Here is a 13541-nt window from a genome sequence, read left to right as displayed (position 1 = left end):
TAGGGAAGATAAAATTTTATATAATCTGTAAATTAGCTATAAACGTATACGCGAAAATGTATTATAAGTTTTTGTTTTTATTTAAAAGAAAAGTTGTAATTCAATATAATAACATTTAATTTTTCGATGTGCATATGCTCTCTTTACAAATTTACAAAATTCGGTAAGATATTTTGTAATACCAAAGAATGTGACGAGTGTGTTTATTTGATATACTTTTTTTTTTGTCTTCACGCATAAATGGAAGCAGTGTAAAAAAAAAATGAAACATTTTTGCAGTGCTATGTCTAATGTAAGATGTTAATTTTACGGAATGTAAGAATGTGTACTGAGAATTAGTGCATTATCAAATGAGTAATTGATTATGTTAGGAGCTTGCATCGCTGATACATTGTGTGTAAGAGAACACAAGGCCAACGCTCTGCACCTTTCTGATAATAATTGTACGATATAATTTTTTTTCTTTCCTATCTATATTAAAGAAGTTTTATAACAGCTTGTTTCCCTTCACGGTTTAATAGCAATTATTTATATTTTAATGCTGTATGTGCACTTTTTTTTGTATAAATTGTTGTATAAATGTCAATAACACCAAAATAAGATAACTTATCTCTGGCATTACAAATTTTGTTTTTAGGTAGTACCACGAACAGTATAAGTCAACTTGTTACCAACGAAATACCGCTAGCGTCTCTCAATATAGCACCAATTGATATCGATGAAATCGCTCCGCTGCCTTCTCGTCAGAGTGTCGTGGTCTCTTCCGCTCTGGATACATCTTCCATACCAACAGTAACTGTAACAACTCCTTTATCTGCGTCTAGACTTAGATTATTACAGGACACGACTATGATAGAGTCCGCCTTAGACTTGGATTCGTTGGAAGATGCAAGCATCGGTAGAGGAAGTCAGTCAGGTCTTATAAAAATGGGTGTAATATAAAAATTAAAACTCGTAGAGATTAAGAATACTTGATTTCTGTTTAATGGATAGTGCAATTTTAATATTGTGTTTTAAAACAAGGAATGCAATTTGTTTATATCTTCATCGAGAAGCATTCATACATGATATGATAATTAAATGCAAATATAGCCGTCAATTATCATTAATTGCAAGAAATAGTAATTTTTACACTGTTTTATGTTTTTTTTTTTGAAGGCAGAAAAAGTAATTTCGTGAAATTTTAAAAATTAGTAAATTAAATCACAAACAAAATAGGCCGGAATTCACATGCTATGATTAAAGTACAAATATAATTATTTTAATAATTAAATTTGTATAATTAATTGCATAATTAAGTTTCAATAATGTATTTAAATCATAATTTCGACTTATGACTGCTATTTATTATATCACAATCATATTGAACTATACTAATAAGCATATGCTAGAAAGAGTTTTGATGATATATCCCATTTTTGCAAATACATATTTCTGCGTTGAATGTGGAATTGTCATTAAACGTAGAAGCTGCCTATAGAAATTTTTAGAAAAAATTTTGGAAAGTATTATTAATATATTAATTAATTTATTGTTTACATTAAATTATTCACAATTCTATAAGGTATCTTCGCGATTCTAAGATATAAAAAAACAGTTGCTCGAAAGAAGAAATTATTAGTAATGTAAAGGAAAGTCATATAAGCTACTTAATTTCGTTTATGTAAATTTATATGTATAAGTTGTGTCACATATAAAAAAATTTATTTTTTCAATGTATGGCATCTTTAATTATTAGAAATATATACATTTTGCATTATTTCATATGTATATATACAATACATGAAAATTAATGATTTTACTACATAAATATAAAAAGTCGATATAGCTAGGTTGTGTAATAAATCATATTTCTGGCACCTATTCGTGCTTTCATTCAATGAAGAAAAAAAATCAAAGTTACACTACGACAGAGAATAAAGTAAAAATGTCTGAACAGTATAAAGGTGAAAGAAAAAAAAGAGAAATGTTACTTTCAACATGAGTAAAGAACATTTATTGCCGGAAAAGCGTAAAAATTTTAAAAAAGCTACGATATTTTTTTATTACGTTTCCCCAGCGTTCTTAGAGATATTGTCTTTTTGAAGGAATTTGTCGTGTACAGTGTAAAAAGTTTTGTAAATAAAATTTTCATACACATTAGCATAGAGAATTTTACAAACAGAATATACAAACAAGATTTATTAAAGTTGCAGTTGATAGCAAGCATTTAAACATTAGAATTATCACTGCCTAATTTATTAACGAATTTTGTAATAAAATTGCATATTATTACCTATAATTTGGCATTATCATGCGATGTGAGAAGAGTCATACTAAAGATATAAGGACATTAAAAATTCTAAGATTACTATTATTCTTTTGTATATAAAAATACATGTGTATGATACGGTATATGTATATATTATGTAGATGTTATAATAAAATGCATATATAATATAAAGCAAGTTAGAAATATATTGTAATATTTTATTTTCCTGTAAATATATTAATAAAAATGAATAATGCATGTGAGAGAAAGATGTATGTATGAGCGAGCTGTATATTCTTATTTCACGTTTAAACTTTGTCATATTTTTATAAATTTATGTAAAATTATTTAAATAATTAGCAGAATCCTATCTCATAAGAACATGATATTAGGTTAAAGAAATTTTATTATACGCTAATTTTAAAATGTGTATATTAAATTTAAATTTTTTGCAACGATATTTACATTTTTACGATTTTAAAATATATATACTTTAAAATAAATACTGTATAGTATACATAACATATAAATAAACCGCTATTTCATATGTACCGTGTATAGAATAAAATGTATATTATTAAATCATGAATTGGTGAACGAGAACAGCTACCAACAATATAACAAATGCAACACTTAAGCCAGTAAGATATGTGGTCATTTGATAATTTCCAATTGTATCAGCATTATTATCCAACGGTTTAGTATTGACATTGCTTTGACAGTAGAATTCTATAGGATCTGCATTAACATATTCGGTTACAATCGAATAATATATGTGACTTGTTGTTATTGTAATACTTAACATTTTTCTACTCACCAGCTTGTAATTCGACCTCTTTTTGAACCTGACTTTCTTGTACGTTGAGATCTAAAAGTTCCTGCAATGACAATAACGCTTCTTGCGGCCCTTCGCCAGGAAACAAATAATCCGATAACGTAACTTTATTATCTGGTAATGCTATTAACACCCGTCTCGGTGGTTCATGCAATGTGATATTCTCTGAAAAGAAGTTGCAAAGATGCAGAATATAAGAGTATCAAATTCTACTATAATATATTGCATATCTTTCATTCGTGATTTACCTTCGGGAGAACCATTTTCTTCCTCTATTAAACTATCCCAATGCATTTCTAATCTACTTGCGAGAGATCTCACTATATCTTCTTTTACTGCTGTATTGGCCTCTGCAATACTGGCTCTCTGATGTACAAACGTCCTACTGACTAATTGTCCAATTAGTCGTATTGATGCGCTGCACGATGTTGTTCTTACGTTCATATTACTATTATCTTGTGACTAACAAAATTAATTTTATTTAATTTAACTTCTTAAAAGAATATTTAAAAAAATATTTATTTTTGTAAACTTTAATAAAATTGTATTCATACTAACGCAAGGAATATATAGGCTAACTTGAAGTGAATTATTACTATCGTCTGTCTTATTTTTACATTCTTTATTGCTACTCTTCTTCCTCTTGCCAAGTGTTTCCAATGTGTCATCCGGAGATCTGACTTCTCCCTCAATAACAATAAGTGAAGACTCGATTAAATCTGCTATGTTTGTCAAAATATTCTGTAACATTTAATGCTTTTAATGTGGTATTGTAAAAATAATTAAGTATTTCGTTCATTAATACCTGTAATTGTTTTTTGAGAGTTTCAGGATCCTTGTCTACAGCAATAAGATACAATCTGTCAAAATCAACTAGAGTTTCAAGTTGATGCCACTTGGTTGCTTTTTCTTGGAATTTCCAATCGGCTGGTTTTAACATACTATCTTTAGCAATATCTATAGACTTGCAAATATATCTAAAGGTAAAATTAAAACAATGAAAATACAATGTAAAATTTTTAAATCTCCTTGAAGGAGTCAGCATACTTTTGTGCAATACTGTTAAAACTTAATATCAGCTTTTCATCCTGATTATTTCCACAGAGGTACTTATTATTCCATGACAAAGTTTTGTGAATTGCACCAAGAACTGATTTAAGTTTTTGTACATTACTAGTATTATCTAAAATATCCTCAGGTCCAACAATAAATACACCAAGAACCCACATTCCACCAGGTAACATTCTTGTAACCTGTAAATAAAACAAAACTCAACATCTAATCATTTTTTATATAATAAATACAATAGATAGATTAAATACCACACACACACGCGCGCGCGCGCGCGCACGCACACACATACACAAACACATTGACAATTCTTTATTCTTCAAATACTTGTTTACATATTTAGATATATTTGTAGTTACTTAATATAAAATACTCATATAATTGCACATTATTAAATATTATAACTATATTTGTAAAAAAATATCAAAATATTATTGACAAAAATTGTATTGGTTTTTATTTGATTTGAAATATTAATTGTAAGCATTTTCTCTCTCTCTCTCTCTCTCTCTCTCTCTCTCTCTCTCTCTCTCGTTTAATAGTTTTTGCTAAATGAACAATTTATTCGTTTCTAATTCAATAAAAATAAATAATTAAATCTTATTTCATAATTAGCATAGAGAGGGGCTATTCTGTCAGTTTCAATTTTAAAGTAATATAAAAATTTACTACAATAATCTCTTTATAGTGACATGCTTATAATTACATTATACAATCATGATTGCTTCTTTAAATAATCAACGTGCACTGTTCAGAAACATAAACATTAAGAATCATGAAAAATAGACAAAAAAGTTGTGCTCTATCCTATATAAAAAAGATTACAACATACATGTTTAGCATGATCAGCAACCCAACTCATAGGTATATCTTTAACAGATTTGATATATACATTTGCTACATCCTGTTCTGTAGACACTGTAGAACTAATTAATGTTTCTTCCACGACATTTTTAGTGAGAGGAGGTGGTGTTTTCGCTAAATGCACAATATAGTCCTTTTGCCCAGCACTCTGTAATATCAAATAAGACAGTGAAACAATATATACAACTTATCATAAAATTTAATACCATACATCTGTAGAATCAAATTTCTTTGCTCTCAGACTCAATGATTGAAGAAAAAACATAAATATGTAAGAATCATTGCTTGAGTTTTGTATGCTAATATAAAAATTGCGTGAATTTCACTTGACTTATCGCATGTTAAAAATGAGAGAGTAATGTGCGATCGACACAGAGAAGCAAAAGAAAATCAAACCTGTCCTAAAATCAATCCTATCACGTATCCATCTGGTTTCGCTAATGATGTTAAATATGTGCGAAGATGTTCTTCAACATAAACTGTTCGTCCCATTTTTTCCGTGTACTATCCTCCTGAAATTCTTACATAAATCTGTATAAACTATAACAATTCGCGCGCGGTGAAAATTTTTTGTATGTGTGTAAACTAAAGAAAAAGTTACATGATTATTACGCTATTCACAGAACACGACCGACACGACCACACGACACTGCTGATCGCAGTGATCACAGCGCACACCGGTGACACCGTGACACGCCGCGATATCTCTTTTCTTGACAAGTTTTTAACGCATTTATAGTCAGTATTACCACAATGAAACTATAAAATGTACTAACATATAGTGGCAAAAAGTAGAAATATATGTTACTAACATCTAGTGACTGTAGTCCAATAAACGCTTAGTATTAATAGTAACTTTTTTGTATATGGTTATTACATCTCAAAAATGGAAGATTTTTGCGCTAACTTTTATCTAGAAGTTTATTCCGTTTTACGCATGATACTCATGATACGCACGATCATTTTATCTTTGTGTTCATTGAGGATTGAAGTAACACAGAACACGCTTAAACTAGTGTTTTTGACGTTTTTGTTCCTGTTGAATTTCTTCGTAGTGGTTTCACAGAATAAAAATTCCTTTTCCTCGATTAAAATGTACATTTATTACTTAATGTTACTTACTTATGTTAATGTACTTGTCATTGATGTATTTTGTGTTTAAAGCTGGAAAAAATAAAAAATTATAGATTTCTTTATCCATTTTTATCTCAACACTGAAGATAAAATGGGAATAAAGAAATCTGTAATTTTTTATTTTTTTCTCAGCATGTACATTAACATGTACATACATTTTAACCGTGGAAAAGGAATTTTTATTCTGTGAAACCACTCTATGAATAAATTCGACAGAAACAAAAACCGTTAAAAATGCTAGTTTTATCGATAATACAAGGGCGGCTCCAGCATCTCCTTGACAATATTCAATATCGTTTTATTCACTAACGGTACATATTTATTTAAAATTATATCTATACAAATCCAAATTTTAATTCTTTAATGCCCATTTCCACTAATGTAGATTAACTTTAATCTCGGTTTAACTTACTCTTCGTCTTTTTCTAATTTCTAAAGATCAGGGGATCGATTCTGTATTTTGAAAGATGAGATTTGAAAGATGAAAATTACAAAAGTGAGCGAATTTACTAGAATACTAATAATTTCATTGGTCAACATCTAGTAAATTTGCTCACTTTTGTAATTTTCACTCTGAAGATACAAAAATCGACTTCTAGAAAAAGACGAAGAGTAAGTTGAACCGAGACGAAAGTTGATTGGTGGAAATGGGCATAATAATGCAAAGCTTGGCAACACTGATCTTCATTGTTATTACTTAAGTTTTTCTATGTACATACCATGGTCCTATAAACATGATAAAGGTCAGGAAAAAGGTGATAAATGAAACGCAAACGTAGTCTGCGTCTTACTTCGTTTGCTATAGATAAATATATATATAAAGGAAATTTATTTTAAATAAGGATCGGATAATATTTGTAAGTACATAGCTGAAACACTGCTCGCTAACCATAGTACGATTTTGCTTGCAGCATTTCAAAAAGCAGGGAATATTTTTATGTATCAAGAAAGGATAATGTACAGTGTTTCTCTTCTTTTACTTATTCTGAGTATGCAGACAGATGGATTTTCGGAAGATCTGTGCAATGTGAGTTAAGCCCGATCTACAATTGCTTAAACGTAGATGTAAGATTATGAGAGTAGTAGTAGCAATAAATGTTATATAAAATCTACATATTAATCTACAGTCGAGTAAAGATTCAATGAATCTTTAAATTGAATTGCTCACAATACTTTGTTCCATCGTAATATAATAAATGTCAATATAATAACGTTAAATAATATATCATAAAATGAACTCAATAAAAGATGAAAAGGACACTTCCCAATTCTTTCTGTACATCGAGACAATAACGATGTATTGGGATATTGCCGATGTTGAAGGAAACGTAGAAAATTTAAATTTTAGTATACATTTATTAAATATATAAGTTAGTCGGCACGAACTTTCTGGACAACAAATAGATACATGACAGCACTGATTGGTTCAATCTTATGTTGTACAGTCATGAAAGATAAAGTTGAATCTTACAATCCTTTACAACTTGAAATGACAAATTAAAATTTTACAACCATTTACAACTACGTTTACGCAATTCTAGATTGGGCTTTACATAATATGTTTTGAAAGTTTTATATACACATATACACACGCACACACATACACACTGTATATTAATAATGTATACTTTGTATCTTATTTTGTTTTTCAGTACAAATTTAAAGAAAAACAGCCTAAGGATAAAAATGACACAATTGAATACAATTCCATGTATCTTAATTATTGTACTGCTAAAGAAGTTCCTTATAATGAGAGCTACGATGTATTTTGGGATGTCTTAGAAGAAGGAGATACACATTGTATGTCATTTTGAAATACAATAATTTCTTTCTAGAGTGATTGGATCTAATTATATCCATTAATTATATTTTTATCTTTTATCTAAGATTCTTTAAAGGTTCAATTTGCACCTCCTAAAAGTGAATGCAAGTATGAAGTAGCTTTATTAGTTGATCCTTTCATCAAGAATCAAGAAGAATGTATGGATTATGACTTTGATAAAGTAGTTGATATTAAATCAAACATACATACTGTGGACAGAAGTATATGTTTTTTTAAGAACATTAATCAATCGGCATTTGTAAGCAATGCTAAATCAACAGTCCAGTTATATAAGGTAACAAATAATACTAATTTGATATGATGAAATGGTTATGTATACATTCTGATTCTGCATATTGTGTGCCAAAACCTTTTTCAGCCTTGAAACATGTTCACGAACAGAACCAGAATTATAATATTACTTATTAAATTAATTAAATTATACAAGCAGCAGTTTAAACTTTTTTTTTTATGTTAAAGAGCATCTTTTCATAATAATATTTATAATCGAATGTAAAAGAAAATCTTAAATTTGTGAATAATTTATTGTTTGTGAAAAATATTACTTCAGCTGAATCTCTTGCATTCTGTGAGAGTAGCGTTCTTTTATCATTAGATCTGAGAATTCAGCAATGTTTGTCACAATAACCAATAACTAGAAAATGTATGTTTCAGAGTGATATATGTTAAACAATGTAATAGTGATACAAAACATAAATTATATATTGTGTCCTAGTTATATCATGACATATCTAATATGTATATATTCTTCTATCAGCAATATGAAATTTTCAATCACAATTCACAAATTGAGACATTGAGGTCCACAACATTTTTTTATTATACTGGACTATATAAAAATTTAAAAAAAATTCTTGTATACTTGTGAAACAATAATGTTATTGAAGATGATCTAATATAAAGTCGAAACGTTTAACAAATATTTATTATGTTTTATTATTAAATTAAAGTTTTGAACAACGTTTTCCACATTGACACCCAGTGCTGGCTTATATAAGCTCCTTATTAATTATTATTGTGTATTTATAAATAGTTATTAGAGTTAAACTTTAACAATAATTTTATCACACGTTATTAGAGTTAAACTTCAACAATAACTTTATCACACGTCTTCTTGAAACAACGTTTCACTTATTAATTATAGGTTATTGCAAATGTTATAATCTCTGTAGTCAAACTATAGTATGAGGTATGACCCATTCCAGAAAGTTGGGAGTTCCAGATTCAGCTAGGATATTCTATTGCTGAAGCAATATTTTTCGTAATAAATTATTTATAGATTTTAAAATCTCATCAGTATCTGATTAGAGCAAGTATATACTCTGTACCTAACAAAAATTTAATTTATCAAATATTATTTATGTTTAAGGTAAATGAACTATATCAGCAAAAAGTTTATATTGTACTACTATTCATACTATTATGAAAAAAATATTTAAAAAATGTTAAAAATTACATTATTAAATTTATTTTTCAGGATAATATCTGGCTATGGTTTAGATATATCTTTACAGGATGCTATGCACTGCGGTATCGCATAAATAATCGGAAATATATAACAGGACAGTCTATATTTTTGAACACTACTTATCAACGAATGGAAGTTCAAGAACCACAAGTCATTTGTAAATATAAAGATATAAATACGAGGCAATCTGATTCTGAGAAAAAGTATGTCTAATAATAAATTTTTCTATTACACACTTCTTTATTGATATATATTTTATCAAAATATTTTAGCTTTCTAATTTTTCATAAAAAAAAAAAACATTTAGAAATGATTTGATGTAAAAAAAATTGAGGTAAAAATGAAGATGAAGGAATCTTCTCTCAATGATCTTGACATATATTAGTTCATAACTCTGAATGACTTTGAAGAAGTTTTAACCATCGATCGTTAACAAAATTAAAATTTCGGCAAATATTTATAATATATTTTATAAAATATACAATGATAGTCATGAAAATAGAATCATCTATATAAAAAATAATAAAACAGCTTTTTACTCGTCTGTTTTCACTTGACTTTGTAATAAATAACATTACCGATAAGTGAAAGCAGACCGATAAAATAAATATTATTATTATTAATTTTTATATTGATAGCTCTATTTTCATGACCATCACTATACACGGGGATTGTCTTGTTTCGCATTGAAAAGTGGACTGACTTCACACGAAGCGAACCCATACCCTTTCTTACGACTTAATGAACCTAATGAACGATCTAAAAAACTTCAAACAGGGGAAAGGGTGTGGGATGAACTTGGCTTTACCTGGAAAATGGAATGGGGTCTCCAGGTAGAGGAAAGATGTATGGGAAAGGGATGGATGCTTCGTGTGGAAAGTCATTACAAAAATTGTCAAAATTAGTCTCATTTATAAAAACTTATAAAAACTTTGTTAATAATTTTTTAACGAGCATGGTTTGATGGTTAAAGCATCGATAGTTAAAATTCAAGATTATGACCTTTATAACATAATATGTCAATATCAAGGTCATTGGAGTAATATTTCCTTATCTCCATTTTTAACAAAATTAATTAACTATTGTATATCTATATTTACAGACAAGTTGTAAAAAATTTCACATTAGATATTTTTCTACCAGCAAATACGGGAGACATCCTTCGTCTGGGATTGATATCACCGCGGAATAAAGATTTACAACAAAAATGTATTTGGCAAGGAGAACCGATATTATACTCATGGACAATAAGAAGACTGGTAATATTTAATTATCAAAATACAGTTCTTTTTTTTAAGCAGCTGACATTTTTTAAATTTTTATTTTTAGAACGTAGTTCGTGTTCCATACGAACTAAAGGATCAACATTGTAGTGTAAAATTGGTAAATATTTTTCTTAATCACATCAGAATTATATATTATTTTTAAGCCATCAAAATATATTAATCTCTTATCTATATTTTGTGTGTGTGTGTGTGTGTGTGTGTGTGTGTGTGTGTGTGTGTGTGTGTGTGTGTGTGTGCAGTATGTAAATATATATGTAAATTAAAAAGAACTTTCAAATAGGAAAAGTCAACGGCAAATGGAAAATATATAAAAAGAGTACGTTGTAACTTTCAAATAGAAACGCAAACTGAAGGTCATTGTTTTCGATATCTCCTGGGTGATACTCGATGTCAGTCAGATACTATATGGAAGCCAGAATGTTTCAGATATTATAGAGAAGATGGAATATTACATGAAGTGCCATGTTTATGGGTACAACGTAAGTATGGACATGTAATATTTCAAAATAGAGTTAATAGATAACAAAAATGGCGGCTTTTCTAATTGATGTATTTTATCGATTGACATATTAGGAAGTAGTTTAAATTTTGCATGTAAATATTTTACAAACGGATTTTTCATTTAGATATACAGAATAGTTTTACAAATGATACTTTTAGGTTGCACAAAATTTTACGAGCTACAGGACATGGTCGTATCGAGACAAATGAAATCAGATATGCTGCTGAGTACAAGTTGGTACCTATTGTTGCCAATTATTGCTATTGTGTTAATTGTATCAGCAGTAATTGGAATATTATGTTTCTGGCATTACTCGTGTATTCGAAGGGAAGAAATCAATTTGTATATAAATCCACAGCACGATGATTCTGATTGTCCCAAATCCATCGATTTCGATATTGTTGACAATGTCATTGAGAAGACAATCGATCATAGTAATTCTTCGTGCGATGATATTGTTCTTCTTTACACCAACCATTCGACATCTTTTATGACGTTGATGAAAGATTTTCGTGAAACACTCACCAAAATGTGCTCTTGTTCTGTAAGTTTAAGTTTTGCAGTAATAACAGTAGATAATATATTTTACATAACACATCATTTATCACAATTTATAAAATTATTAATTATTAGTTTTCGCATTTGATACACATTATTAATTTACGCTATGATACGAAGTGATATACTTAAATATATTCTTTTTACGATTATTATTCTTAAAGGTGCACGACTGGCATAATGGAACTGTATGGAACGAAGTGGCTAGAGTTGGTACTGTTTCATGGTTTATTAAATTATTTGATAATGGCTGCCGCGTCATTTGGATAGATACACCATTTACGAGAAGTATCATTATATCAAATGCGAGAGATAACGAATCAAGCTTAGATAAACTCAGGAAATACTATGAAATACACGATTTCCGCGATATATCATTTCGAGCTGTGCTTGAAGTAGCAAAAAGCAAAGTAAACGAAATCGCGCGTCAGTACCGCAGACATTTTGTCGTAAGGTAAATTCCATAATTATTTTTGTGATTTCCAAATTGTATGTTCAACTATTCGTGATGTTGTAGATTTGAAGGATTAGAAAGCACAGCAAATGTGAATGATCCATTCTTAGATCTCTCTCCTCATGCGCGATATTACATGCCGCAGCATCTCGTGCAATTGTGTTCGGATTTGTAAGTATATCACATTAAAAATCACAATCAGTATTCTGTAAGATAATTGGCAATCTGAGAATATTTTCAGGTCGATGATGAAATCAGAAATTTCTAAAGATAAAATAAAGATACAAGAAGAGTTTCATCGTATTTTCGATATACCAACTTTACAAGTTTCAAACGCGGCATCGTCTGAAATCTATAAGGGTGAAATGAACAATATGAAATAACCATAAATTATTTTAAGCTTCCAGCTTTATCCCAAATCCGACTATCCAACACAACGAAATCTTATTCGTTTTTTTAACGCAAAATGTAATTACACATGCACAAAAGAACTCATTAATCATATGAAAAATTAAGTCTCGGTGAAATGAGTTTTCACATATAATGTAACTTGTAATATAATAAAAATATATCAAAAGCTCAATAATGGATAGTTTTTGAGTCATGATGTATCACAGATACATACTTGCTCACAAAGCATCTTTGATACATAACTCAAAAATTATCCATTTGTTGAGCCTATCTGTATCTATATCTTTTATTCATCATGTTATTAGTTATTTTATGTATAAAGTATCTCGTAAAATAATTCTCGAAAAGTAATTCATTTCACTGGAGCCTAATTTTTTATATGATTAATGCGGAGTCCTTTATTATAATATCAAAGATACTACCTCAAATTATATGTATAAAAATTGTATAAGACGATATACAATTTTGATAAATATGGTTACATTCACACAGTTTTTAATCAGATTTAATAATATTCATGTTATGAAACTAGCCAATCATAGTTTTTTTTCTATGAAGAATGGAATATCGCGACTGACTGGTTGGCTAATTTCATCGCCATTCATCGAATGTTATTAAATCAGATTAAGTGTGCCGTGTAAGTGTAGTCTACAAATGTCCTCCGACATGACAAGATTAATATATGCAGCAAATATAAACAATGATTTATATTTGCTGTTTATTTGATTTCTTCTTCAGTATATTGATGTACAGACGATCATATTCTCAGGATTAATTATTTATAAATTGATCGTTAAATGCGATTTTTTTGTATAATCACTGTGCGATTAGTTCAAGTTTTAACTAAATTTTATACATTTATGT

The 13541-nt window shown here is 28.8% G+C and overlaps 3 protein-coding genes across 5 annotated transcripts in view; 2 read left to right on the top strand and 1 right to left on the bottom strand.

Moving 5' to 3' along the window:
* Window positions 1-1109, top strand: part of LOC108694132 (palmitoyltransferase ZDHHC18-like) — a 6792-nt gene extending 5683 nt beyond the window's left edge. For both annotated transcript variants that reach the window (XM_018203431.1, XM_018203432.1), the window contains exon 9: window positions 638-1109. In XM_018203431.1, the coding sequence (XP_018058920.1) occupies window positions 638-942 (305 nt within the window). In that variant the 3' untranslated portion in view covers window positions 943-1109. The remainder of the gene's footprint in view (window positions 1-637) is intronic.
* A 1699-nt stretch (window positions 1110-2808) lies between these two features.
* Window positions 2809-5723, bottom strand: LOC108694145 (protein odr-4 homolog). Of its 2 annotated transcripts, none has more exons than XM_018203448.1 (9): window positions 5623-5723; window positions 5418-5541; window positions 4990-5169; window positions 4134-4339; window positions 3892-4063; window positions 3645-3827; window positions 3335-3548; window positions 3069-3251; window positions 2809-2989 (listed from the first exon to the last, which is right to left on the bottom strand). In XM_018203448.1, the coding sequence occupies exons 2-9, from the start codon at window positions 5511-5513 to the stop codon at window positions 2829-2831; spliced, it is 1395 nt and encodes a 464-aa protein (XP_018058937.1). In that variant the 5' UTR covers window positions 5514-5541; window positions 5623-5723; the 3' UTR covers window positions 2809-2828. The 2 variants fall into 2 exon arrangements, with proteins under 2 accessions (XP_018058937.1, XP_018058938.1); XM_018203449.1 differs by having other exon boundaries at window positions 5418-5533.
* Window positions 5724-6814: 1091 nt separating this feature from the next.
* Window positions 6815-13541, top strand: part of LOC108694117 — a 16476-nt gene continuing 9749 nt past the window's right edge. Inside the window, 13 exon segments of the mRNA XM_018203407.1 lie at window positions 6815-6853; window positions 6856-6910; window positions 7067-7182; window positions 7808-7955; window positions 8043-8272; window positions 9476-9669; window positions 10569-10725; window positions 10796-10849; window positions 11033-11231; window positions 11413-11798; window positions 11977-12266; window positions 12330-12437; window positions 12508-12646. Coding sequence (XP_018058896.1) covers window positions 6815-6853; window positions 6856-6910; window positions 7067-7182; window positions 7808-7955; window positions 8043-8272; window positions 9476-9669; window positions 10569-10725; window positions 10796-10849; window positions 11033-11231; window positions 11413-11798; window positions 11977-12266; window positions 12330-12437; window positions 12508-12646 — 2115 coding nt within the window.

This window comes from Atta colombica, unplaced genomic scaffold (genome assembly GCF_001594045.1).
Source record: "Atta colombica isolate Treedump-2 unplaced genomic scaffold, Acol1.0 scaffold116, whole genome shotgun sequence".
Taxonomy (NCBI): Eukaryota; Metazoa; Arthropoda; class Insecta; order Hymenoptera; family Formicidae; genus Atta; species Atta colombica.
This window is presented reverse-complemented; position numbering and strand designations above follow the sequence as displayed.

Bases quoted from the DNA above. Each gene is read 5' to 3' on its own strand.
- LOC108694145 (XM_018203448.1), bottom strand. From the start codon at position 5,513: ATGGGACGAACAGTTTATGTTGAAGAACATCTTCGCACATATTTAACA. The intron at 3,549-3,644 runs GTTAGTATGAAT...TAATTTTGTTAG, and splicing joins TTAGCCTATATATTCCTTGC to TCACAAGATAATAGTAATAT. The intron at 2,990-3,068 runs GTGAGTAGAAAA...ATGTTAATGCAG, and splicing joins AGAGGTCGAATTACAAGCTG to ATCCTATAGAATTCTACTGT.